The sequence below is a fragment of the Mustela nigripes genome, chromosome 13 (assembly GCF_022355385.1).
Source record: "Mustela nigripes isolate SB6536 chromosome 13, MUSNIG.SB6536, whole genome shotgun sequence".
In the NCBI taxonomy this organism is placed as follows: domain Eukaryota; kingdom Metazoa; phylum Chordata; class Mammalia; order Carnivora; family Mustelidae; genus Mustela; species Mustela nigripes.
Window position 1 is genome coordinate 60,116,391 of NC_081569.1, and position 23,975 is coordinate 60,140,365.

At 41.9% G+C, this 23,975-nt stretch overlaps 1 protein-coding gene and 1 non-coding gene across 2 annotated transcripts in view; both read left to right on the forward strand.

Moving 5' to 3' along the window:
- CHP1 (calcineurin like EF-hand protein 1) overlaps positions 1–20,053 on the forward strand; it is a 47,712-nt gene extending 27,659 nt beyond the window's left edge. The window contains exons 5-7 of the mRNA XM_059372557.1: positions 13,139–13,200; positions 17,781–17,903; positions 18,064–20,053. Of these exons, the coding sequence (XP_059228540.1) occupies positions 13,139–13,200; positions 17,781–17,903; positions 18,064–18,117 (239 nt within the window). The 3' untranslated portion in view covers positions 18,118–20,053. The remainder of the gene's footprint in view (positions 1–13,138; positions 13,201–17,780; positions 17,904–18,063) is intronic.
- On the forward strand, positions 15,217–15,319 carry LOC132000424 (U6 spliceosomal RNA). Its single transcript, XR_009399299.1, has one exon. It is a non-coding gene; the product is annotated as a U6 spliceosomal RNA (small nuclear RNA).
- Positions 20,054–23,975: the final 3,922 nt, after the last annotated feature.

The window sequence follows — 23,975 nt, forward strand, 5'->3', positions numbered from 1 at the left end:
ATTGAAGTGGAAATCGTATTGCATTGATTGAGCCTAAGCTTCTCTTGCAAGAGTGCACTGTGGTCGGGGCGCCTGGATGGCTCAGTGGATTAAGCCTCTGCCTTCAGCTCAGGTTATGATCCCAGGGTCCTGGGATCGAGTCCCGCATCAGGGTCTCTGCTCAGCAGGAAGCCTGCTTTCCCCTCTCTCTCTCTCTCTCTGTCGGCATCTCTGCCTATTTGTGATTGCTGTCAAATAAATAAATTAATTAATTTTTTTTTTTAAAGATTTTATTTATTTATTTGACAGAGAGAAATCACAAGTAGATGGAGAGGCAGGCAGAGAGAGAGAGAGGGAAGCAGGCTCCCTGCTGAGCAGAGAGCCCAATGCGGGCCTCGATCTCAGGACCCTGAGATCATGACCTGAGCCGAAGGCAGCGGCTTAACCCACTGAGCCACCCAGGCGCCCTAATTAATTTTAAAAAAAAAAAGAGTGCACTGTGGTATACAGAGAGGTCTTCAAAGCCACAGAATATATGGGGCCCATCAAGTTTGTATTCAATGATTTAAAGAAAAATAAAAGGCTTTTTAATATTGAGACAAATGTAGATAAATCATAGAATATAATGCCAAATTTACACATTGAAAGATGCAGGCCTCCTGTCTGGCTCAGTCAGTAGAGCATGTGACTCTTAATCTCTGAATTATGAGTTCCAGCCCCTTATTAGGCAGAGAGATTACTTTAAAAAGAAGAAGAAGAAGAAAGATGGGTACATGAGTCTTAAACTTTTAACTCATAGCCTTTGGGCCACATCGTCTGATCTCCCTAGCTAGGGGACAATGATTTTACTCCTGTCTTGATATTTCGGGTAAAGAGTTTCAGAAGCACTGAAATAAGTTTTGTTATACAAGACAGGGAAGATTTTTGAACCAAAAGAGTAAAATACTGCTCTTCTTTACCACAGTATCATGTACCTTAATGAAGAGCAGAAAACTTAAGTACAAACAAAGCAATGTAGAAGAAAATAGAACTCCAATGAATCGTTCTCAAATGTATTGAGTACTTTGTTAGTGAATTCTGATTTCTTTTCTTTTTTTTAAGGTTTTTATTTATTTATTTGACAGAGAGAGAGATCACAAGTGGGCAGAGAGAGAGAAGCAGGCTCCCTGCTGAGCAGAGAGCCTGATCCAGGACTAGATCCCAGGACCCTGAGACCATGACCTGAGCCGAAGGCAGAGGCTTAACCCACTGAGCCACGTAGGCACCCTGATTTCTTTTTTTTTTTAAGATTTTTTTTTTAATTTTTTTTTTTTTTAAAGATTTTATTTATTTATTTGACAGACAGAGATCACAAGTAGGCAGAGAAGCAGGCAGAGAGAGAGGAGGAAGCAGGCTCCCCGCTGAGCAGAGAGCCCGATGCGGGACTCGATCCCAGGACCCTGAGATCATGACCTGAGCCGAAGGCAGCGGCTTAACCCACTGAGCCACCCAGGCGCCCCAAGATTTTTTTTTTAATTTTTAAATTTTTATTTATTTGGCAGAGAGAGAGATCACAAGTAGGCAGAGAGGCAAGCAGAGACAGGGCAGGGAGCAGGCTCTTTGCTGAGCAGGGAGCCTGATGCAGGGCTTGATCCCAGAACCCTGAGACCGTGACCCAAGCTGAAGGTAGAGGCTTAACCCACTGAGCCACCCAGGTGCCCCATGAATTCTGATTTCTTCTTTCGAGACTAAATACTACTTGAGACAAAACTTGTTTCTCAACGTTTTAAGGGTTTCAGCTTATGTCTAGTACATGTTTGCCTGATTCTGACATTAGCATAATAAAATTTTCTTACTCGGTGTTGTCAGACCAGGACTAAAATAAAAACTGAGGGCGCCTGGGTGGCTTAGTTGTTCAAGCAACTGCTTTCGGCTCAAGTCATGATCCTGGAGTCCCAGGATGGAGTCCCACATCGGGCTCCCAGCTCCAAGGGAGTCTGCTTTTCCCTCTGACCTTCTCCCCTCTCGTGCTCTCTCTCTCAAATAAATAAATAAAATCTTTAAAAAAAAAAATAATTGAGGGACGCCTGGGTGGCTCAGTTGGTTAAGCAGCTGCCTTTGGCTCAGGTCATGATCCCAGCGTCCTGGGATCGAGTCCCACATCGGGCTCCTTGCTCGGCGGGGAGCCTGCTTCTCCCTCTGCCTCTGCCTGCCATTCTGTCTGCCTGTGCTCGCTCTCTCCCCTCTCTCTCTCTGATAAATAAATAAAATCTTTGAAAAAAAAAATAATTGAAAAACCCAGCTCTAGCATAGAATCACAGAAGAGGATACATGGCTTAATATTTTATTTTACCTTGAAATATTTATTTTTTATTTAAATTCAATTAATTAACATATAATGTATTACTGGTTTCAGAGGTGGAGGTCAGTGATTCATTAGTCTTATAAAATACCCCTTGCTCATTACATCACATGCCCTCCTTAATGTCCAGTTACCCCATCCTTCCATCCTCCCCTCCCCTCCAGGAACCCTCAGTTTGTTTCCTATGATTAAGTCTCTCTTAAGGTTTTTCTTCCTGTTTGATTTCATCTTGGTTTTTTTTTTCTCTCTCTCTCTTCCCCTATGTTTCTGTTTTGTTTCTTAAATTCCACATATGAGTGAGATCATATGATAACTGTCTTTCTCTAATTGACTTTTTTCACTCAGCATAATACCCTCTAGTTCCATCCACATCATTGCAAACTGCAAGATTTCTTTTTTTTTTTTTTTTTAACCTTAAAATATTTAAAAACACATTCACTGCCCAATCTTTTGGTGTGGAACTAAGAGTTTTGGGGTTTTATTTGTTTTCATAAAAGTCTGCTGATGGAGTTGTGTAACGTTTTACATAGAGCACATCTACAATGTATATAGTCTGAGGTTTCTGGTTGCAGTTTCTTTTAAGTGGAGAAAAAGCTTAAAGATACTCATAAAGCATTCCGAAAATAGAATCTTTCTGTTGTTTACATTTTTCCTTAATCTCTTGTGCTTGTTCTGCCATACTTTACATTAGTAGCAGGTGTTTGTTTTTTTATTTCTGGTAACTTAATTTTGAATCTCTCAAAAGTAATTTTCTCAGAAACAATAATTTTGTTTTTATATACATATTTCACTTTTTATTAATTATATGTAGTTTTTATTAACAGTACAGATATCCCAGTTGTAGGGCATGTATACACCTGACTCTTGGAGAGCCTCCAGGGTAGCTGGTGGAGTGACACTCAGGTGTTGCCCATTAGCTACAAGTACGCAGTGTGCCACCACGTCAGTTGGAACGATTTGCAGAGGGAGGGAGAGAATCCCTGAATCAAGTGAGTCGGTTAAGGAGACCATTAAAAGACGTTCTGTGCTGCTATGAAAGCACAGAATGAAACTATGCTTGCTTTTCTAATCCAGGATTAGAGGAGACTTTAAAGGTCATCAGACCTAACACATACTGGTTACCTGAATTCCCTCTCTGCATGAGCTCTACTTTTAGGGTTAGGGAGGAACTCTCTTTGTTTAAGTCATGAATTCCTTTGGCAGTCTAGTGAATCCTACTGACCCCATCTCAGAATACTTTTAAAACCATAAAAGCAAATACATAGGATAATAAAGGAAACCAATTATATTGAAATGCTGTTGCCAAAGTATTTCTTTTTTAAAGATTTTATTTATTTGAGAGTGAGAGACAGTATGAGAGGGGAGGAGGTCAGAGGGAGAAGCAGACTCCCCACTGAGCAGGGAGCCTGATGCGGGACTTATTCCTGGGACCCTGGGATCATGACCTGAGCCAAAGGCAGTCCCTTAACTGGCTGAGCCACCCAGACTCCCCAATTGCCAAAGTATTAAGGCAACTTTGTGACAGAGTAACAGATGTGCTTCTTCGTTATTTATTTGTTTTAAGATTTATTTATTTATCTGAGAGCGAGCGCATGTCATCCATGAGCAGGGGGAGGGGCAGAGGGAGAGAATCCCCAAGTCGGCTTGCTGCTCAGCATAGAACCTGATGCAGGGTCCCATCTCAGGACCAGAGATCATCACCTGAGCCGAAACCAAGAGTGGGACGCTTAACTAACTCAGCCACCCAGGTGTCCCAATTAAATAATAGATATGACATTGGAGGCTGTGGAACAGCTCTGTGTCTTTTAAAAATTATTATTATTGTTGAAGTATAGTTGACATATAAAATAGTAGTTACAGGTGTATCACATAGCGAAACAGGCTTTGTCTCAAGTAGTATTTAGTCTTGAGAGAAGAAATTAGAATTCACTAACAAACCAGCTTCTGGTTGACTATAAACTTGGAGGTATAGTGAAGATAAGATACCGCAGAATCAGAACCAAAAGAAATACTGATAGGCTGGAAAAAGCTGGACTCAATCTAATAAAATGAATGCTGTAAGGGATATACTAGAGTTCTACACTTGGGTCCAGTAGCATGTTTAAACAAGACCTAAGGAATAAATCCAAGATGCAGCCACTGTACGTCATGACTGACTGACTTGCTGCACCTTGGCCCTCACCTCAGAGTCATGTAGTATCAGGCCATAAGAACAGAATGAGTGTAATGGTAATCCCACTCTGTGCTAAAGAGAATACATTTTAGGAACCATATTTCATTTTGGATCCCAGAAATACACTAAAAGCACATTTATGATACAGAATCTGGAAGTTCGAGGGCACTGAGGAAGATTTTTTTTTTAATTATGGTAAAAAAAAATACATAACATAGAATTCATCATCTTTTATTTTCTTTTTTTCTTTTCTTTTCTTTTTTGGTGGGCAGCAAAGCAAAGTTTCTGGAGTGTTAGTAAAGTGATGGTACAAAGCTCCTGAAGAGGGAGAAGACCTGAGAGGGTTGCCCTAAAATTGATCATCATAACCATTTTCTTTAAAGATTTTATCTATTTATTTTAGAGCCCCTGTACATGAGCTGGGGGAAGGGCAGAGGGAGAAGGAGAGAAGCTCACTACTTGCCAATCTCAGAGCTCAGCTCAGGGGCTCAGTCTCAGGACCATCCTGATCTGAGCCAAAATCAAGAGTCAGGCACTTAATGGATTGAGCCCCCGGGTGTCCCAGATGGAAAAGGTTTTTTTCCAAAATCAGGAATCAGATGTTGTTAACGGAGCCATCCAGGCACCCTGGGAAGAATTTTTAACAAGAGATATTTACGTAAGAAAAACGGGTAGTTAATTCCCTGTTCAAGAAGAAAAGGACATCTTGTAGAATGCTTTTTTTTAAAGACTTGTTTGATTAATATGTCTTTTAAAAGATTTTATTTAATTTTTATAAAATAACATATAATGTATTATTTGTTTCAGGGGTACAGGTCTGTGATTCATCAGTGTTAGACAGTTCACAGCGCTCACCATAACACATACACTCCCCAGCGTCCATCATCCAGCCACCCCATCACTCCCACTACCTTCCCCTCCAGCAACCCTCAGTTTGTTTCCTGAGATTAAGAGTCTCTTATGCTTTGTCTCCCTCTCTGGTTTCATCTTGTTTCATTTTTCCCTCCCTTCCCATATGATCCTGTCTTGTTTCTTAGATTCCTCATAACAGGGGCGCCTGGGTGGCTCAGTGGGTTAAGCCGCTGCCTTCTGCTCAGGTCATGATCTCGGGGTCCTGGGATCGAGTCCCGCATCGGGCTCTCTGCTCAGCAGGGAGCCTGCTTCCCCCCCTTCTCTCTCTCTGCTTGCCTTTCCATCTACTTGTGATTTCTCTCTGTCAAATAAATAAATAAAAATCTTTAAAAAAAAAAAAGATTCCTCATATCAGTGAGATCATATAATTGTCTTTCTCTGATTGACTTATTTCACTTAGCTTAATACCTTCTCGTTCCATCCACTTCCTTGCAAAAGACAAGATTTCATCTTTTGATGGCTGCATAGTATTCCATTGTGTGTATATATACCACATCTTCTTTATCCATTCATCTGTTGATGCTCATCTAGGCTCTTTCCATGGTTTGGCTATTGTGGACATTGCTGCTATAAACATTGGGGTGCACGTGCCCCTTTGGATCACTACATTTGTATCTTCAGTGTGAATACCCACTAGTGAGATTGCTGGATCGTAGGGTAGCTCTGCCTTCATAGAGGAACCTACATACTATTTTCCAGAGTCGCTGCACCAGCTTGCATTCCCACCAACAGTGTAAGAAGGTTCCCCTTTCTCCGCATCCTCACCAACATCTGTTGTTTCCTGACTTGTTAATTTTAGCCATTCTGACTTGTGTGAGGTGGTATCTCATTGAGGTTTTGATTTGTATTTCTGTGATGCCAAGTGTATTGAGCACATTTTCATGTGTCTGTTGGCCATCTGCATGTCTTCTTTGCAGAAACGTCTGTTCAGGTCTTCTCCCCTTTTCTTGATTGGATTATTTGTTCTTTGGGTATTGACCTTGAAAGGTTATTTATAGATTTTGGATACTAGCCCTTTATGTGATATGTCATTTGCAAATATCTTCTTCCATTCTGTCAGTTGTCTTTTCCTTTGCTGTGCAAAAGTTTTTTATCTTGATGAAGTCCCAAAAAATAGTTCATTTTTGCCCTTGCTTCCCTTGCCTTTGGCGATGTTTCTAGGAAGAAGTTGCTGCTGCTAAGGTCCGAAGAGGTTGCAGCCTGTGTTCTCCTCAAGGATTTTGATGGATTCCTATCTCACCTTAGGCCTTTCATTCCTTTTGAGTCTATTTTCGTGTGTGGTGTAAGGAAATGGTCCAGTTTCATTCTTCTGCTTGTGGCAGAAGAATGCTGTGTCCAGTTTCCCAACACCATTTGTTGAAGAGACTGTCTTTTTTCCATTGGACATTCTTTCCTGCTTTGTCGAAGATTGGTTGACCATAGAGTTGAGGGTCCATTTCAGGGCTCTGTATTCTATTCCATTGATCTGTTGTCAGGTTTTTTGCCAGTACCATACTGTCTTGATTATAACAGCGTTGTAATAGAGCTTGAAGTCTCAAATTTTGATGCCACCTGCTTTGGTTTTCTTTTTCAACATTCCTCTTGCTGTTCGAGGTCTTTTCTTGTTCCACACAAATTATAGGATTATTTGTTCCATTTCTTTGAAAAAAGTTGACAGTATTTTAAGATTTTATTTATTTATTTGACAGAAAGAGACACAGCGAGAAAGGAAACACAAGCAGGGGGAGTAGGAGAGGAAGAAACAGGCTTCCTGCTGATCAGAGAGCCCAATGCGGGGCTGGATCCCAGAACCCTGGGATCATGACCTGTGCCAAAGGCAAATGCCTAACGACTGTGCCACCCAGGCGCCCCACCTTGTCAATTGATTTTTTTTTTAAAGATTTTTTATTTATTTGCCAGAGAGAGAGAGAGCAAGTGAGTACACACAAGTAGGCAGAGAGGCAGGCAGAGGCAGAGAGAGAAGCAGGCTCCCCTCTGAGCAAGGAGCCCAGTGCGGGACTCGATCCCAGGACCCTTGGATCATGATCCGAGCCAAAGGCAGCGGCTTAACCCACTCAGCCACCCAGGCATCCCTTGTCAATTGACTTTTGACAGGAGTGCCTAGACTATTCAATAGAAAGAGAACAGACAGCCTTTTGAACAAATGGTGCTGAGAAAATTGGATATCCACAGGCAAGAGAATGAAGGCGGGCCATTATGTCAAGGGCAACCACCAGGGCTGAACTGTACCTATGTCGGTACATGCCCAAGCACACATAGTACTAATCTCCTTGTCTCCGAGGAATGGTTCCTGATTGCTTTCCTCTTCAAATTAGGGAGGTTATAATGTCTTGTATGAAATGGACCACCCACCTTATGCGAAGGGAGAGGTCTATGAGCTTCCCTGTTGTTATTCTAATTATCTTCTTAAATTATTGAACTTTTGTTTGTTTAAGACTTTTTATTTATTTGAAAGAGAGCAAGACCATGAGTAGGAAGGGGGGCAGAGGAAGAAGCAGACTCCCTGCTGAGCAGGGAGCCCAACATGGGGCCCAACCAAGATCCCAGGACTGAGGGACCACGATCTGAGCCAAAGACAGATCCTTAACCAGCTGAGCCACCCAGGCACCCCTGAAGTTTTTTTATAACACATAATGAATGATGTGGGAAATGAGTCTGCGTGAAGCTCTTTTATTTGGATGATGAGGAATATTGTAAAGTGGAATTAGGGAGAGTAGCCAAGAAGAAACAGTGAGCGGCATATTTACAACAGCCAAAAGGTAGAAGCAACCGAAATGTCCATTGAAAGATGAAAAGATACACAAAATGCATTATATACATAGAATGGAACATTTGGCCTCAAAAGAAGGAGATTCTGCTACATGCTACGTGGATAATGCTAAAAAAATAATAATAATAATAGTAAGCCAGACAAAAAAATAAATAATGTTTGATTCTTCTTGTATGAGGTTCCTAAAGTAGCCCAAATTTATAGAAGGTTGTCAGGGACTAGAGTCAGGGGGAGATGGGGAATTATTGTTTAATGGATCAGAGTTCCATGGGGAAGATGAAGAAGTATTTCTTCATCTGGAGATGGTAGGTGGTGGTGGTTACACAACAGTGTGAAAGCGCTTTAACTATACATTGTGAAAGTGTCAAAATGGTACATTTTATATATATTTTAACCGATGTTATGTTTTGTGTTTTTAAGAATCAGTGAGTAAAAGGTAAAAATTTGAGATCATTCACTTGGTCTTTCATTAGGCAAATGTTTGAGCAACTACTATATACCAGGCACTAATTTAGTCCCATGATACAATGATGCATAAAGCAGATAGGGTCTTTGCTTTCATAGAGCTTACTATCTAATAAGGGAGATAGACTACATGGAAGAAGACAGATGGGGGCGCCTGGGTGGCTCTGTCAGTTAAGTGTCCCACTCTCGCTCTTGGCTCAGGTTTAGGTCTCAGGGTCGTTGTGAGTTCAGGCCCCATGTTGTGTTCCATTCTGGGCATGGAGCCTCCTTCTAAAAAAAGAAGTAGTGACAGATGAAGAAACAAACTTTATGATTGTGGCAAGTCTTGTGAAGGAAATGGATAAGGTGAGGTGAGAAAGCGGTGAGGGGTGCCACTGCATGAGTGAAAGAAAGTCTCTCTGAGCTAAGAATGAGCCAGACAGGCTAAGAACAGAAAATAGCTTCAGGCACAGGGAACAACCAGGATAAATGAGTACTTGGAATGTTCAGAGAACAAAGCTTTACCAAGAAAGAATTGAGTGGTGTGAAAGGAGGGCACGGAGGTAATGGCAGGTAGGTGACATTTATTAAGCACCTACTGGGTGCCCTGCAGTTTAAAGTGCTTCTTGTATACTAACTCATTCAGTTCTTACAGCCTTGTGAGGTGAATTCTGTTTTCCTCATTTTGCTTATACCTTTTGGGCAACTGAGGCACCAAGAGGTCAAGTAACTTGTTCAAGTTCACACAGCTCATAATCCTCAGAGCCAGAATTCAGCAGAGCCAGAGTCTTAACCAGTGTACCATATTGCTTTGACATCAGTGTCAGCTCAGAGGAGAGGTCCATGCTAGAGTAGGACATTCGGGAATTGTGAGCACTAGAAAGCGTTTAATTAAAACCATGGAAGCAGAGATGCAAGAAGATAGCTCTGGATTGGGGGAGTCCAAATCATAGGACCAAGAAGGGGGAGCTAAAAGGGAGATGAGAAGAGTAAAGAGACAAATGTTAAAATGGCTCAAGTCATTTACGCACTTGACCATTCCTTATCTTGGAGAAAATGTTTTTGCTGGTTCGGGGCCAGAACTGCCTGATAGGAATCCACGTCAGTTAAGAAACCACTACTAATGCTGCGGTTTTTCTTCAAAGGTCCTATCAGGTAATTGCTGCATTTATCTCTCTGCTGATATCTTCCTCTGCTCGGGCTGCTGTAACAAAACACCATAGACTGGGTGGTTTAAACAACAGACATTTCTCACATTTCTGGAGCTTGGAAGTCTGAGAACAACAGAGTGCCAGCCCACTCAGGTTCTTGGTGAGGGTCTTCTGGCTTCACCCTTTTGGGCCCCCTTTTTCTTCCTGTATCGTCGTATGGGGAGGGAGGTAGAGACAGAGGAGGAGAAATTTTCTGTCTCCTCTTTTTATATAAGGGCATTAATTCCATCATGAGGGCCCCATTCTCAGGTTCTGATCCAAACCTAATTACTTCCCAAAGGCCTCACCTCCTAATAATATTGCACTGGGAATTGAGAGCCAACATGGGAATTTGGGGGCGGGGGGAGGGATACAAACATTCAGTCTTTGGAAGCTGAATTTTAAGAATACCAGTTTCGGGGTGCCTACGTGACTCAGTGGGTTAAAGCTTCTGCCTTCGGCTTAGGTCATGATTCCAGGGTCCTGGGATCGAGCCCTGCATCGGGCTCTCTGCTTCCCCCTCTCTCTGTGCCTGACTTCTGCCTACTTGTGATTTCTGTCTGTCAAATAAATAAAATCTTTAAAAAAAAAAAAAAAAGAATTACCAGTTTCAGGGGCATCTGGGGGGCTCATTCGGTTAAGCATGTGACTTTTCAGCTCAGGTCATGATCACAAGGTCCTGGGATCAAGCCCTGTGTTAGGTTCCACGCTCAGCAGAGAGTCCGCTGAAGGATTTTCTCTCTCTCCTTCTGCCCCTCCCCCTACTCCCACTTGTTCTCTCTCTCCCACTCTCTCTAAAATAAATAAATAAACCTTAAAAAAAAGAAAAGAAAAAAGGGAATTAGCAGTTCAGGCTTCTGTAAATACAGAACACAGGAGATGTGTTATAACAGTTACCTGATTAAAAATTTCAGAAACAGGGCCTCCTGGCTAGCTCAGTCATATAGCATGGCACTCTTGATCTGGGCATCACAAGTGTGAACCCCACACTGGATGTGGAGGTTAATTTAAAAAAAAAAATGAAGGGCACCTGGGTGGCTCAGTGGGTTAAGCCTCTGTCTTCGGCTCAGGTCATGATCTCAGAGTCCTAGGATCGAGTCCTGCATCGGACACTCTTCCAGCGGGGAGCCTGCTTCCCCCTCTCTCTCTGCCTGCCTCTCTGCCTACTTGTAATCTCTGTTTGTCAAATAAATAAATAAAATCTTTTTAAAAAATGAAAATAGGGGTGCCTGTGTGGCTTAGTGGGTTAAGCCTCTGCCTTCGGCTCAGGTCATAATCTCAGGGTCCTGGGATCGAGCCCCGTGTTGGGTGCTCTGCTCAGTGGGGAGCCTGCCTCCCCCTGCCCCTTTGCCTGCCTCTCTACCTACTTGTGATCTCTCTCTCTCTCACCCTTTCTCTCTCTCTGTCAAATAAATAAATAAATAAAATCTTTTTAAAATTTCATATAAAATGAAAATAAATGGTTGTTTAAAAAATTCTGAAACAGATGTTTATGGTTTATATAGCAAAAATATTTCCATTCCGAAATCATCCTGTAGAGTGCTTAGTAGATAACACATTTCATGTATTTTAAACTTGACAACATATACAGGTATGTGTGTGTCTGTGTGTTCACTCTCTGGGAAGTACTCTGGGGAGTATCTTAAACACATATTCCAGGGGCATGTGGGTGGCTTAGTTAAGTGTCTGCCTTCAGCTTAGGTCATGATCTCTAGGTCCTGAGATCGAGCTTTGCATTGGGCTCCCTGCTCAGCAGGGAGTCTGCTTCTCCCTCTCCCTCTGCTAGTCTCCCCTGCTTGGGCTCTCGCTCTTTCAAATAAATAAATAAAATCTTTAAAAAAATGTACTCCTTTAGGAATAGTAATGATCCTTGTCCTCTTTCCTTTGTGATCTAAACCTCCTAAGCATATAAATTCTCAAATTCGATATAAAGTTAATCAACTAACCAAATTAAAGAAAGCAAACATTAGAGAAAGTCTCCTAGTTATTTCCCCCTCTAGACTCTTTTTAAGTTTATTTATTTAAGTACTCTCTATACCCAGTGTGGAACTTGAACTCACAACCCAGAGATCAAGAGTCACATGCTAAACCAACTGAGCCAGCCAGGTGCCCCTCCCCCTCTAGAATTCAAATATGTACCTTAAAGCAAGGAAGTTAAAGTCTTCTAAAATTTTTACTTGAACTTTTAGTAGACTCACTCCTTTTTGGCAGAGGAGGGCAGCGAGGAGAGGGGTAATATTTCAACACTGAGATATTCATCCATGTTCTAATGCCTTTGCATCTAGTATAAGCTCTGCCTAGAATCCCACCTGTCATCAGATTTGTCTGTCTTTCAGGACCATGTTTAAATGTTACTTGAACCAGAAAGTTCTGCCATAGTAACTGCCATAGTTTTTGTTCCCCAGCATTTCATATGTATGATAACATTGCAAATGTATTAAAGTAAGAGGATCATGAGCTGCAGAGGACAAGATCTACATCTGTATCTCAGTAACTAGAACAGTGTGTTTTGGCCTTCGAGTATTCATAGCATCATACCAAACCCCAAAAATCTTAGTAGCATACTGTAATTCCAAGCCTCAAAACCACACTCAATTCAGCTATAATTACAAGGCAGTCACTTCCTCAGTGTGACAATTTCTCACGGTTGCCAGTAAAATCATCCAGTGGTAGGACACTTCTCACCTGGTAGCTCTTCAGCAACATGGCACTGTCTGAATGATTTTTGCTCTTCTGAATTCTCTCATTCTAGTTTCTGGAAGACTGATGTGATATTAGAGAGAAACATGATAAGGCCAGAAGACCATCAAATTCTTGTCATTTTTATTTGAAAGCGAAGTTCTTTACTTTCAGGGTTCCAACATGGAAGGCCGTCCGTGGCACAGTTTTGCCAGAGTGGCCGTTTTCCCAGAGCAATACTTTGTGTGGTCAGCTCCTTCGCCTGCAGGGCTCCCATTCCTGACTCCCTCTGTGCCGTGCACAGTAGACTTGGCAGGTTTTGTGAGATGACCCCATGTATAGAACCACTTACAGATTTTTTTTTTAAACATCCCAAGGTTAAAAAAAAATTCAGTGGTTTATTTTTATTAAGTTTTCTGATTTGCCTGAAGAGGGGCCCTATTTATCAGGGTTAAGAAGTCAGCAACTACAAGATACATTTCAATTTCTTAAATGTTACAGTGTCTTTAAAAGCTCTGGAAGTCATGTCAAGTTACTCTTGAAACAGTATTTGCTGTCAGTTTTCTATCTAGTGTTCTTTACAAATTTACTTCCTTGAGAAGGGGCAAAACACTACTAATTTCCAGTAACTTCTTGTTTTCCCCTACCAGTTGCTTTTCGACTCTATGACTTGGATAAAGATGACAAGATTTCCCGTGATGAGCTGTTACAGGTATGTTGGAGAGCTGCCATGGTTGTGGACAACTTGTTTGGGCCCTGCCTGCTTGTCCTTTTGGGTGGGAATTGTTCTTTCAGCAAGCGTTTCCTTATAACACCTGCTGGTGCAGAGTACCGTCTTAGATAGAAGGCAGAGCCCAATGATCCCGGGGAAATGCGCGGGGGCTCATTGAGTTCTCAAAAATACATGTTTTTGTTGTTTAAAAGCCAATTTAACGTCTTTTACTTGGCACTATTGGAGATGGTCTAAGTCAGATGGTTCCATTATTGTTATATCAGCTTATTGACATCCACTTCATTCTGACGACACTTAGGTAAATGCTGCTGTCCCACCTGTCCTTGAGCTTGACGGAGGAGTCAAGGAATTGTTGCCGGGCCTGTGTACAGAGCCGACTGCTGTCCTTTGTTGCTCCTGAGAACAATTCCCTGTCCTCCCACTAGCAGTGACTAGAATTTCGTCTTGTCTTCCTCTTGTCTTCTCCACTTCCTTAAATACAAGTTTAGAGGGGAGAAAGTTCTCCTTTTTTCTTTTATTTAATAGTAATGATTCTGGAGGATCCTAGGAAGCTAATACATTCAGGGATTTCCTAGGGAGATTTGTCTATTTCAATTTACTAAAAAGTAAAGTGGGTTCCACTCACCCCCAAATAAATCTGAACTCATTCGGTCTCTTAAGAAGTCTGCTAAGCTGAAAATTACTCAGGCCAGATTAAGGACCAACATTTCTGTGTCTGAGCAAAATTCAAAATAGTCTGCAGGTCAGTGTTAGTGTTCTTTGCTTTTGAATTGGGGAGATCTTCATTGAGAGGAATGTACTTTTTGAAAATGGCTAGGTATGTGGACTGCTCAGTTCTGAGGAGAAAAGACAGAGGTAGTCCTTTTGTAGTTGAATGTTTTTATCCTCTGACCCAGAACTGGCTGCCAGAAATATTTTTGGGAGTGGTGGATTGATTTATTTTCTATTATTAGGATAAAAAAAAGCCAGAGGCAAAAAAAAAAACAAAAACAAAAACAAAAAACAAAAAACCAGAGGCAGGGGTGAGGAGATCATATGCCGGAGTGCCAGTCAGTGCCACTAGAGTGTTCCTCAGGCCTGAAGTGACTTGAGGACAAACATGTTCATGGACTGCTGTGATGACAGAGAACTAGTTTTATCCTAGCTGGAAGAGGATATGAATATCTTAGCAAAGTGAGAAGAAAACAAAGTTTGCCATTCTAGACACTGCCATATCTAAAATATTTTATAATGCATAGTTCTTAACTATTCAGTGGATATTTAAAAGTTTGTGATGAGTTTATCCTAAGGGAAGACTGAGTGGCTATTTTCCTCGTGTGATTTTTATATAAAAAGTCCGTTGAACTTTTGGTGATGATGGATATGTTCATTATCTTGATTGTGGTGATCGTTTTATAGGTGTCTACATATGTCAAAGTGGAACAGACTGCATGTTTTAAATATGTATAGTTTGTTTATCAGTTACACCATAATAGATAAGTTGCTCTACTCTATGAGGCTAGCGTAGCTTTGATGTGAAAACCTTGTGAAGACTGCATAAGTAAAGAAAATTAAAGCACAATCTCTTTTATGCACATAGATGTAAAAATTCTAGACAAAATACTGACACACTGAATCCAACAGTGTATAAAAAGGAGGCTGGATTTTAGCCAAGGTGGGTTTAAATCAGAAATTCAAATTTAAAATTAGAAAATCAATCAATCAATTTTGCCACCTTACCAGATTAAAGTAGAATTCCGTGGCCTTTTCCGCAGAATAAAAATATTTGATGGGGTGCCTGGGTGGCTCAGTGGGTTAAAGCCTCTGCCTTCAGCTCAGGTCATGACTCTCTGCTCAGCAGGGAGCCTGCTTCCCCCTCTCTCTCTGCCTGCCTCTCTGCCTACTTGTGATCTCTATCAAATAAATAAGATCTTTATTTTAAAAAAAGTATTTGATAAAATTCATCATCCATTCATGATTTTTTTAAGAAGTCTTAGCAAAAAAAAGTCTTAGCAAGTGCTTACTTTGGCCTCATATATAGTGAAATTGGAACAATATAGAGATTAGCATGGCCCTGTGCAAGGATGACACACAAATTTGTGAAGTGTTTCATATTTAAAGAAAAAAAAAGTTCTTAGAAAAACAGAGATAGAAGGGAGATTTCTTACACTGATATAAGGAATAAACAACAAACCTTACCAGACATTAGCAAGTAGTAATAATAGGGGTGCCTGCCTCAGTCAGTTGAGCATCCTACTCTTGATTTCACCTCAGGTTGTGATTGGGGTAATGGGCTTGAGACCCATGTCTAGCTCCATCCTCACCGGGGAACCTGCTTGAAATTCTCTTTCTTCCTCTGCACCTCCACCTGCTTGTGCTCTCTCTCTCTTTTTCTCTCTCTAATAAATAAATAAATCTTTAAAAAAGAAAGAAAAGAAAAAAGAAAACAAGTAGTAGGGATGCCTGGATGGCTTAGCCCTTAAGTGTCTGCCTTCAGCTCAGGTCATGATTCCAGGGTCCAGGGATCGAGCTCCCACATTGGGCTTCCTGCTTGGCAGGAAGCCTGCTTCTCCCTCTCCCACTCCTCCTGCTTGTGTTCCCTCTCTCGCTATGTCTCTGTCAAATAAATAAGGAAAATCTTTATTAAAAAGAAAATGTAGTAATAATAAAAGTCCTGTTTGCTAATCAAATTCCCATCTGGAACCCTCTGTCGAGAGCTGACTGGGCACAGAAGCCTGGCAGACAGTGAGGGCCACTGGTTGCTGGGACCTGGATCAAGCCACTTCTAGATGCTCTTGTCCTCGTTAATAGCCTGGATGAGTGATTATTCAGGTAACTCCACTCCTTTCCCCACAGAGCACACATGCTCCGTACAGTTCTCTAATTCTAAAAATAAAATACTTCAGAGAAAAATTGGACTGAGATCTGAAGAAGCTGCTATTTGAGGATGAATTTGTCTAGTCAGGCACACACAATCAGGGAAAATGGTAAATGGCTTGGCCATTTTGTATTTTTGCCAGGATTGCCTCTTTTAAAAAAAAAAAAAAAATTATTTGTTTTGAGAGAGAGAGAAAGAGAGAGTGGGACAGAAGGAGAGGGAGAGAGTGAATGGGCCCCCCTCAGTGTGGGACTCCATCTCACAACCCTGAGATCATGGTCTGAGCTAAAACCCAGAGTCAGACGCTTAACAAACTGTGCCACCCAGGTGCCCCAAGAATGCCTTTTTTTTTTTTTTTTTTTAATTAATTATTATTTTTTTTTTTTTATTAATCCTTCCAGTGTCTGTCTTTGTACTCCCAAATGTACAACTTCCAATTTTCAAGAATCAGTTTGTAAAAAGAAATAACCAGTATTGATGCAAGTTGGTATTTCAGCTCTGTTTTTCTTTTCAGAAAATCCCGTGATTTGCTTTTTAAAAATCTATGTCATGAGATTGGAGAAGGATGGAAAGGAAGGCCTGTGAACTGCTGGGCCAGAAGGGCTCTCTCTACTCTAGAAAAGTTCAGCTCTTAGCTCTGAAGACAGAGTTGACTGGCTGCAGTGACATGAGGCATCACAAAAGCACCCCTTCCCCCATTTCATACCAAAAGTCATGTTACTACCATTGCTTATTTTGCTTAAAGAAACAATTTTCAAAGTACATTTACACTCTGAAGATGTTAGCAGAATTGGGGGAACAAAGTTTTTTGTTATGTGTGAAGCAAATTTGATGAAACATGTTAAATTCTCTTGATTACAGTCCTTTTTAAATGTGCTTGTTGTTTTTCTAAAAAGAAGGGGTTAGTATTTACCCCTTCAAAGATCTTTATGTTTCTTGGCTATGCTATAGGAATAGCTGGGTTAATGAGCTGCTTCAGAGAGGACTGCATTCCTGTGGGATTCCTAGAAAGCCCTCCCAAACTGACTTACACCAATAAGGAACTAGTTTGCCTCATGCAGCAAGAAGTCTGGGGATAGATTATCTGGGTTGATACTGAACCTATGTGATGTCCAGGAATTGGGCTTCTGTATTCTTGCTCTGGCATGCATAACACAGAGGACTTTAACCTCATGGTCCTAGGATGACTGATGTACCACCAGAGCCTCATATCTATCTGTATACCTGACAAAAAGTAATGGAAGAGCAAAATGTAAAGGACTCGCCCCCCCACCTCCCCGTGAAGCTTTGCCTTCCTATCCAGTGACCTTGCCAGAGAGTTCTGCTCATCTCATGGTCTCGAATGACCGAGATGAGAAGACAAGGGTTTCCGCTTTCTAACTGTTATATTTGAGGACATCAAAGGAAAAGAGGGTGAGAGTGGCTTTTTCTTTAATCTTTTTTTAAAAGAGTCCTCCTGGGGTGCCTGGGTGGCTCAGTCAGTGAAGTGTCTGCCTTAGCTCAAGTCATGATCCCAGGGTCTTGGGATCCAAGCATAGGGCTCCCTGCTCAGCAGGGAGTCTGCTTCTCCCTCTGACCCTCCCCCCTCTCGTGCTCTCTCACACTCTGTCTCTCAAATAAATGAATAAAATGTTTTAAAATAAAATAAAAGAACCCTCCTGACCCCCAGGTCCCCTGTAATTCATGGCTTTTGGTCCTGTAGGTGCTTCGTATGATGGTTGGAGTAAACATCTCAGATGAGCAGCTGGGCAGCATCGCAGACAGGACCATCCAGGAAGCGGATCAGGATGGGGACAGTGCCATATCTTTCACAGAATTTGTTAAGGTCAGTCAGTCCCCTCTTGGTTTGAAAAAGTCTGAAGAAGTTGGGAAATTCTGTTGCATAGGAGGGAGGGAGAAAAACATTCAGATAAGAACTTGGGACAGTATCTCCTGTTTTGACCTTCATAACCATAATTGGATTTGGGGGTTTTTTCCCCCTGCAGGTTTTGGAGAAGGTGGATGTAGAACAGAAAATGAGCATCCGATTTCTTCACTAAAGGACTGAGACCAAACTGTTCCCTGCTTTCTAGTATTTAAGAACTGGAACTCAAGAGTCGTCCTGTCCACCAGCCCCACCTCCACCCCATCATTCCCCTTCTCCCAAAGTATTACTGCTGTTGCATGACAACCCCAGACATGTCCTGTCAACATAAACCTGCCTTCGGTGCATAAACAGGGCATTACAGAATGGTACCGCCGTCCATTTCTGTTGAGTATCATTCGCCAGTTATCTCCATTTCTGAATATCATCTCCCCTGGTTTGCTGCTGAAGGCCGTATGTCCATCCAGTCTGAAAAAGTGAGAGAGGGAATCCATGCCAAGAACCAACCAGCAAAGCTCTTTCACTGGATATAGACGACAGCCTTGCTGCCTTCCCTCCAGCCGGGCTTCGGCATGCTCCTCCAGCCTTTTTTGTATGTCCTTTGCTTCCTCCTCCTCTTCCACCCAACATACCATTCACTTAGTTCTTCAGTCTCCCTGTTCTTCACTAAGCTTCAGTCTGCCTGTTCTACTCAGCACCCTAAGCTGTGCCTGTGAAACATACTTCTGACTTGGCAGGGTAGTGTGGCAATCTGGCGGGTTTTGTCTACCTTTTTTCTTAGATGGGTCTCTAGGATGTTGCCTCTCCAGGAGCTTTTCCATAACCAACACTTCTCTCTGAAGAATGAACATCTCTTGGTCCCCTGCACTCTGCTCTGTCATCAAAGGGCTGTTGGTTCGGTGTTCTTGTTGAAAGGTGGAGGCCTTGGTGCACGGTGTAGAGCCAAGGCTTCTAAATGGCTTGCCCAGGTCGCTCTACCTCTGGCCTCTGGTTCTCAACATACATAACTACATGGCTACTCTTGTGAGTACAGTGTTGACTCCTCAGAAAAGGGCCATATACCTGCAGGTTTGCTTAGTTTGAGGATACCATCACCACCAGAATGGCTGCCCTGACAATACGCTTGGGGAACTTTCTCGTGGCTTTTTGATCAAGGAGCCCGGGCACTCTAAAACCCTGGCGTACCCCCACTTCTGCACCATGGTTTATGCCTCAGTGTTATGTGCCCTGGAATATGTTTGACGTCCCATTTCCAAACAGGATGAGCAGTGTTAACGGAAGTGCCTACCTTATCCCAGTCCAAGAGATTTAAAGACTGTCCTCAGTGTCTTGAAGTTTTGCACAAAATTCTCAATTAATTTTACACTTGGCACATGTTAAGGCTGGAAGCCATAGTCTGCTCCTGATCGAGGTCCAAAGCATTGAATGTATTGTTATCAGAAGCTGCCTGGTTACATTGACTTCCTAGCTCCTCTGTAAACCACTACTCATCTCTTAGAAGCAAGGAGTCTGGCATCAGTGGCAAACCTGAGGTGGTGTGACAGGCCTCTGCATGAGCCAGAGCAACTTCTCTGCCCCTCCAGCTTAGTACAGACCTCTTTGAATCAGGCTGTCGCCATCCTGTCTTTAGCAGTCTCCTCGTCTTTATGTTTGCCCTTGGCTGATTGTCTCTGATGCATTGCTTGCTCGCTTGGTTGTTTCCTTGCTTTGGAAGGCTATCCAAGATGTGCACTCAATACTTGAGGAAGGGAATTGCTTAAAAACAAAAACAGGATGCTGCAGAGGGATTGGGAAGAGTGGCAAACGGGAGTGACCAGGCCAGATGTCTCAATTATGAATGACTGAGGAATTCTTGATGAAATATCAGTCTGACTTTGTGATCAAGTGATGTAATATAGGAAATGTAGAAAGGGGAAGAATTTTCTGACACTGATCTTTTAGAGAGGTACTTCAGAGGCTCCTTGATTTCCATATTTAAAGTTCTTAAGATGTGGCTTTTTCCTCCTTTTGGCTGTATAGCAAACTGTTTTAATCCACGGTTGTGCCTTATTGTTTCCATTAAAATTGTATTCTTTGATCCATCAATAAATACTTGTGGTTAAAACAAAAAACCTTTTGTCCATGTGTCTTTAAAGAATTTTATATAACTCAGTTCCCTCCTACAAGTTTTAAAATCCCAAACCGTGTTTCCCTTACTCTGGTTTATGTCTGTGCCATCAAATACACATGTCTGCTCTGCTGCTGCCCTGACACGATGTGGGGGTGTTCATATAGGGGTCAGCACTGTGTGCCTCTGGGCCCAGGTTTGCTACCTTCACCACTTCCAACTCACTCCAGAGAGGATTCCATTTTTGTTCTGAACTTCTTGGCTTTTTAAACGTAGAAAGGCCTAAAAATGGGTTATGTGTTTATTGCTTGTTAACTAAGTCATCCACCCTCTCATGCATATGCAGCCTCAATGACATACCCACCTGTTATTACATGGCTTTTCACATCTTCAAGATCCAGGGACTTGGGGTGCCTGGGTGGCTCAGTTGCTTAAGCACCTGACTCTTGATCTCAGCTCGGGTCTTGATTTCAGAGTCATGAGTCTGGGCACCACACTGGGTTTCACGCTGGGTGTGGAGCCTACTTAAGGAAAAAAAAAAAAAAACCCAGACTCAGTGACTGCCTCTTCTGCAGGGTGCGAATAGCTTTCTTTACAGTTAGTGGCATGCCACAGGACTCAGCAGTAATAACAGCTGGAATCAGGTCTACAAATTCTAACACAACACCCTCTATTCCCATCCATCTGCCTCAAAAGTCTGTTACAAATGACTTGCATGGTGTTTAAGCTTTGTTTCACTTTTAAGTCTAATGTTAGGATTCAGTGAAAGTGGAAACTAGATGAAGGACCAAGCAGTCCTTTTTGGGAAATGCTGAATGTTATAGGCCATGGCCAAAGAAACAACAGTCTGGTGAATAAAGTAGAACATAATACTGTAAAATTGTTGTAAAAACATTATAGCATTAAATACAGTTTGGGGAAAAATCTCCTTAACCAACCTGATTTCTCTTGTTCTTTCTGGCTATCCATGCATTACATATTTGAACATAAATGGAACATAACACAAGATTATATCAGTTGTTTTTTTTTTTTAAGATTTTATTTATTTATTTGACAGCGATCACAAGTAGGCAGAGAGGCAGGCAGAGAGAGAGAGAGAGAGAGGAGGAAGCAGGCTCCCTGCTGAGCAGAGAGCCCAATTCGGGACTCGATCCCAGGACCCTGAGATCATGACCTGAGCCGAAGGCAGCGGCTTAACCCACTGAGCCACCCAGGCGCTCCAGTTTTGTTTTTTGTTATTTTTTTAAAGGTTGGGAGCATTTTTTAAAAGATTTTTATATATTTGACAGAGCAAGAGAGCAAAGCAGAGGGAACAACAGGCAGAGGGAGAAGTAGGCTCCCTGCTAAGTAGGAGCCTGATGGGGGGCTCAATTCCAGGACTCCAGATCATGACCTGAGCCAAAGGCAGCCACTTAATTGATTAAGCCACCCAGGCACCCGAGATTATATCAGCTTTAAAAAATTAATGTATTGGGGCGCCTGGGTGGCTCAGCGGGTTAAGCCTCTGCCTTGGCTCAGGTCATGATCTCAGGGTCCTGGGATCAAGCCCTGCATCGGACTCTGCTCAACGGTGAGCCTGATTCCCCCTCTCTCTGCCTGCCTCTCGGCCTACTTATGATATCTCTCTCTCTCTCTCTGTCAAATAAATAAATATTTTTTTAAAAAAAATCAATGTATTGTGGGGTGCCTGGGTGGTTCAGTGGGTTAAGCCTCTGCCTTCGGCTTAGGTCATGGTCTCAGGGTACTAGGATTGAGCCCCACATAGGGCTCTCTGCTTGGCGGGAGCCTGCTTCCCCACTCTCTCTGCCTGCCTCTCTGCCTACTTGATCTATCTCTCTGTCAAATAAATAAATAAAATCTTAAAAAAATAAAAATTAAAAATTAAAAAATAATGTATTGAGTATTTCCCTATGCTGCCTCTTCTTCCTAACTTGTAGTAATGGTTACATAATATTTTACAAACTTGATACAGCATGTAATTATTACCTTGTTTATTGTTTCCAATTTTATGTTATAATGATATATATATAATATGTATATTTTGCACATATATATACATATAATGCACATAGCTCTTTTCTTTGAAAAGATTTTACAGGAATGGGATTACTAGGTTAAGGTTTGGACATATACTTAAAGCTTTTGGTATGTCTCCAAAGAAATGAATACCAAGCTGCCACAAGTAATTGAATTACTTTCTTTTACCTTCATTCTTCTTTTTGGAATATTCTTTACTGTCACCTAATTTTTTAAATTGCCTTTAGAATCATGTTATCAAGTTCTGTATTTAAAATACTTACTAGAATATGGGGCACCCAGGTGGCTGTTGGTTAAGCAACCCACTCTTGATTTCAGCTCAGGTCATGATCTCAGGGTTGTGAGATCAAATCCTGTGTCAGGCTCCACACTCACTGGGGAGTCTGAGATTCTCTCCTAATCCCTCTGCCCCTCCCTGACTTCCTTGTGCTCTCTCTCTAAAATAAATAAATCTTGGGCACCTGGGTGTCAGTGGGTTAACCCTCTGCCTTCAGCTCAGGTTGTGATCTCAGGGTCCTGGGATGGAGCCCTGCATCAGGCTCTCTGCTCAGCAGGGAGCCTGCTTTCCCCCTCCCCCACCCCTCCTGCTCTGCCTACTTGTAATCTCTCTCTGTCAAATAAATAAATAAAATCTTCAATAAATAAATACATCTTTAAACATAAAATACTAGAACAGATTGTGTGATTGATTGGGATTTAGAGCAAAAATTCATTGCAGAGATGCCTCAGAGAGGACTGTCTTTACAAACTGGTCTTCTTAAACTACAAACCAGGTAGTTTATCCTGTTTCCTAAACACTGAGAGCAGAACTGCTTGGAAGGAAGTCATTACTGGACCGAAATTCCCTAAATTCACATAATTTTGACTGAGCTTTGAGTCAATGAATGATTCAAACTGAAGATGGCTGGTATTTTCCAGTATAGACCTGCTTAACATCTAGCTTAGTAGAAACTTTAAATTGCAATTTAGAAATTCTTTTTCTTTTCCTCTTTTTCTTTTCACACCACGGAGTGACGGGAGATTTACCTGTAGTTTTGTGAGGTACTGCAGGCAGGTTCTTCCCAGCTCTGGGATGGAGCGGACCACAATGAGGAACCTCCTGCCTTTTAAGATGGAATAAGTAACCAAGCCTGATATCTTAACCTCAGGTAGAACCTGATCAAGGACTTCATCTTGAGATGCCAAGACTCAGTTTTCTTCTCTTACTCTTCAGTCTTCCAACCACTAGATTCTGACCTCTTGTCAAAATTAGGAAGACTTTGAAGGCATGGTCTTGACACTTCCCATCACCCTTTGCAGTCTATTTAAGAACTGAACCAGGTTAAGTGAATTGGTATATCCTATACCTGAATGTGGCTGCAGAAATAAGAATCAGGTAAGTTCTCTTGGCTGGTATAATAGATATAAAGCACCATTAGACACATTTTTAAGTGTTTCATTTGCAAGAAAATCTCTTACTTCCAAAAACATACACACTACTACTTTAGAAACAATTTTTAAAAAGATTTTATTTTTAAGTAGGGGCACCTACTCTCTCTGTCTGTCTCTCAAATGAATAAATAAAATCCTTAAAAAAAAAAAAAAGATTTTAACTAATCTATACACCCAACATAGGGCTTGAACCCAAAACTCCCCAAGATCAAGAGTTATGTGCTTTACCAAGGAGCCAGTCAGGACACCCTCTTCAGAAACAATTCCAGGGACGCCTGGGTGGCTCAGTTGGTTAAGCAGCTGCCTTCGGCTCAGGTCATGATCCCAGCGTCCTGGGATCGAGTCCCACATCGGGCTCCTTGCTCCGCAGGGAGCCTGCTTCTCCCTCTGACTCTGCCTGCCATTCTGTCTGCCTGTGCTCGCTCTCGCTCGCTCTCGCTTGCTCTCTGACAAATAAA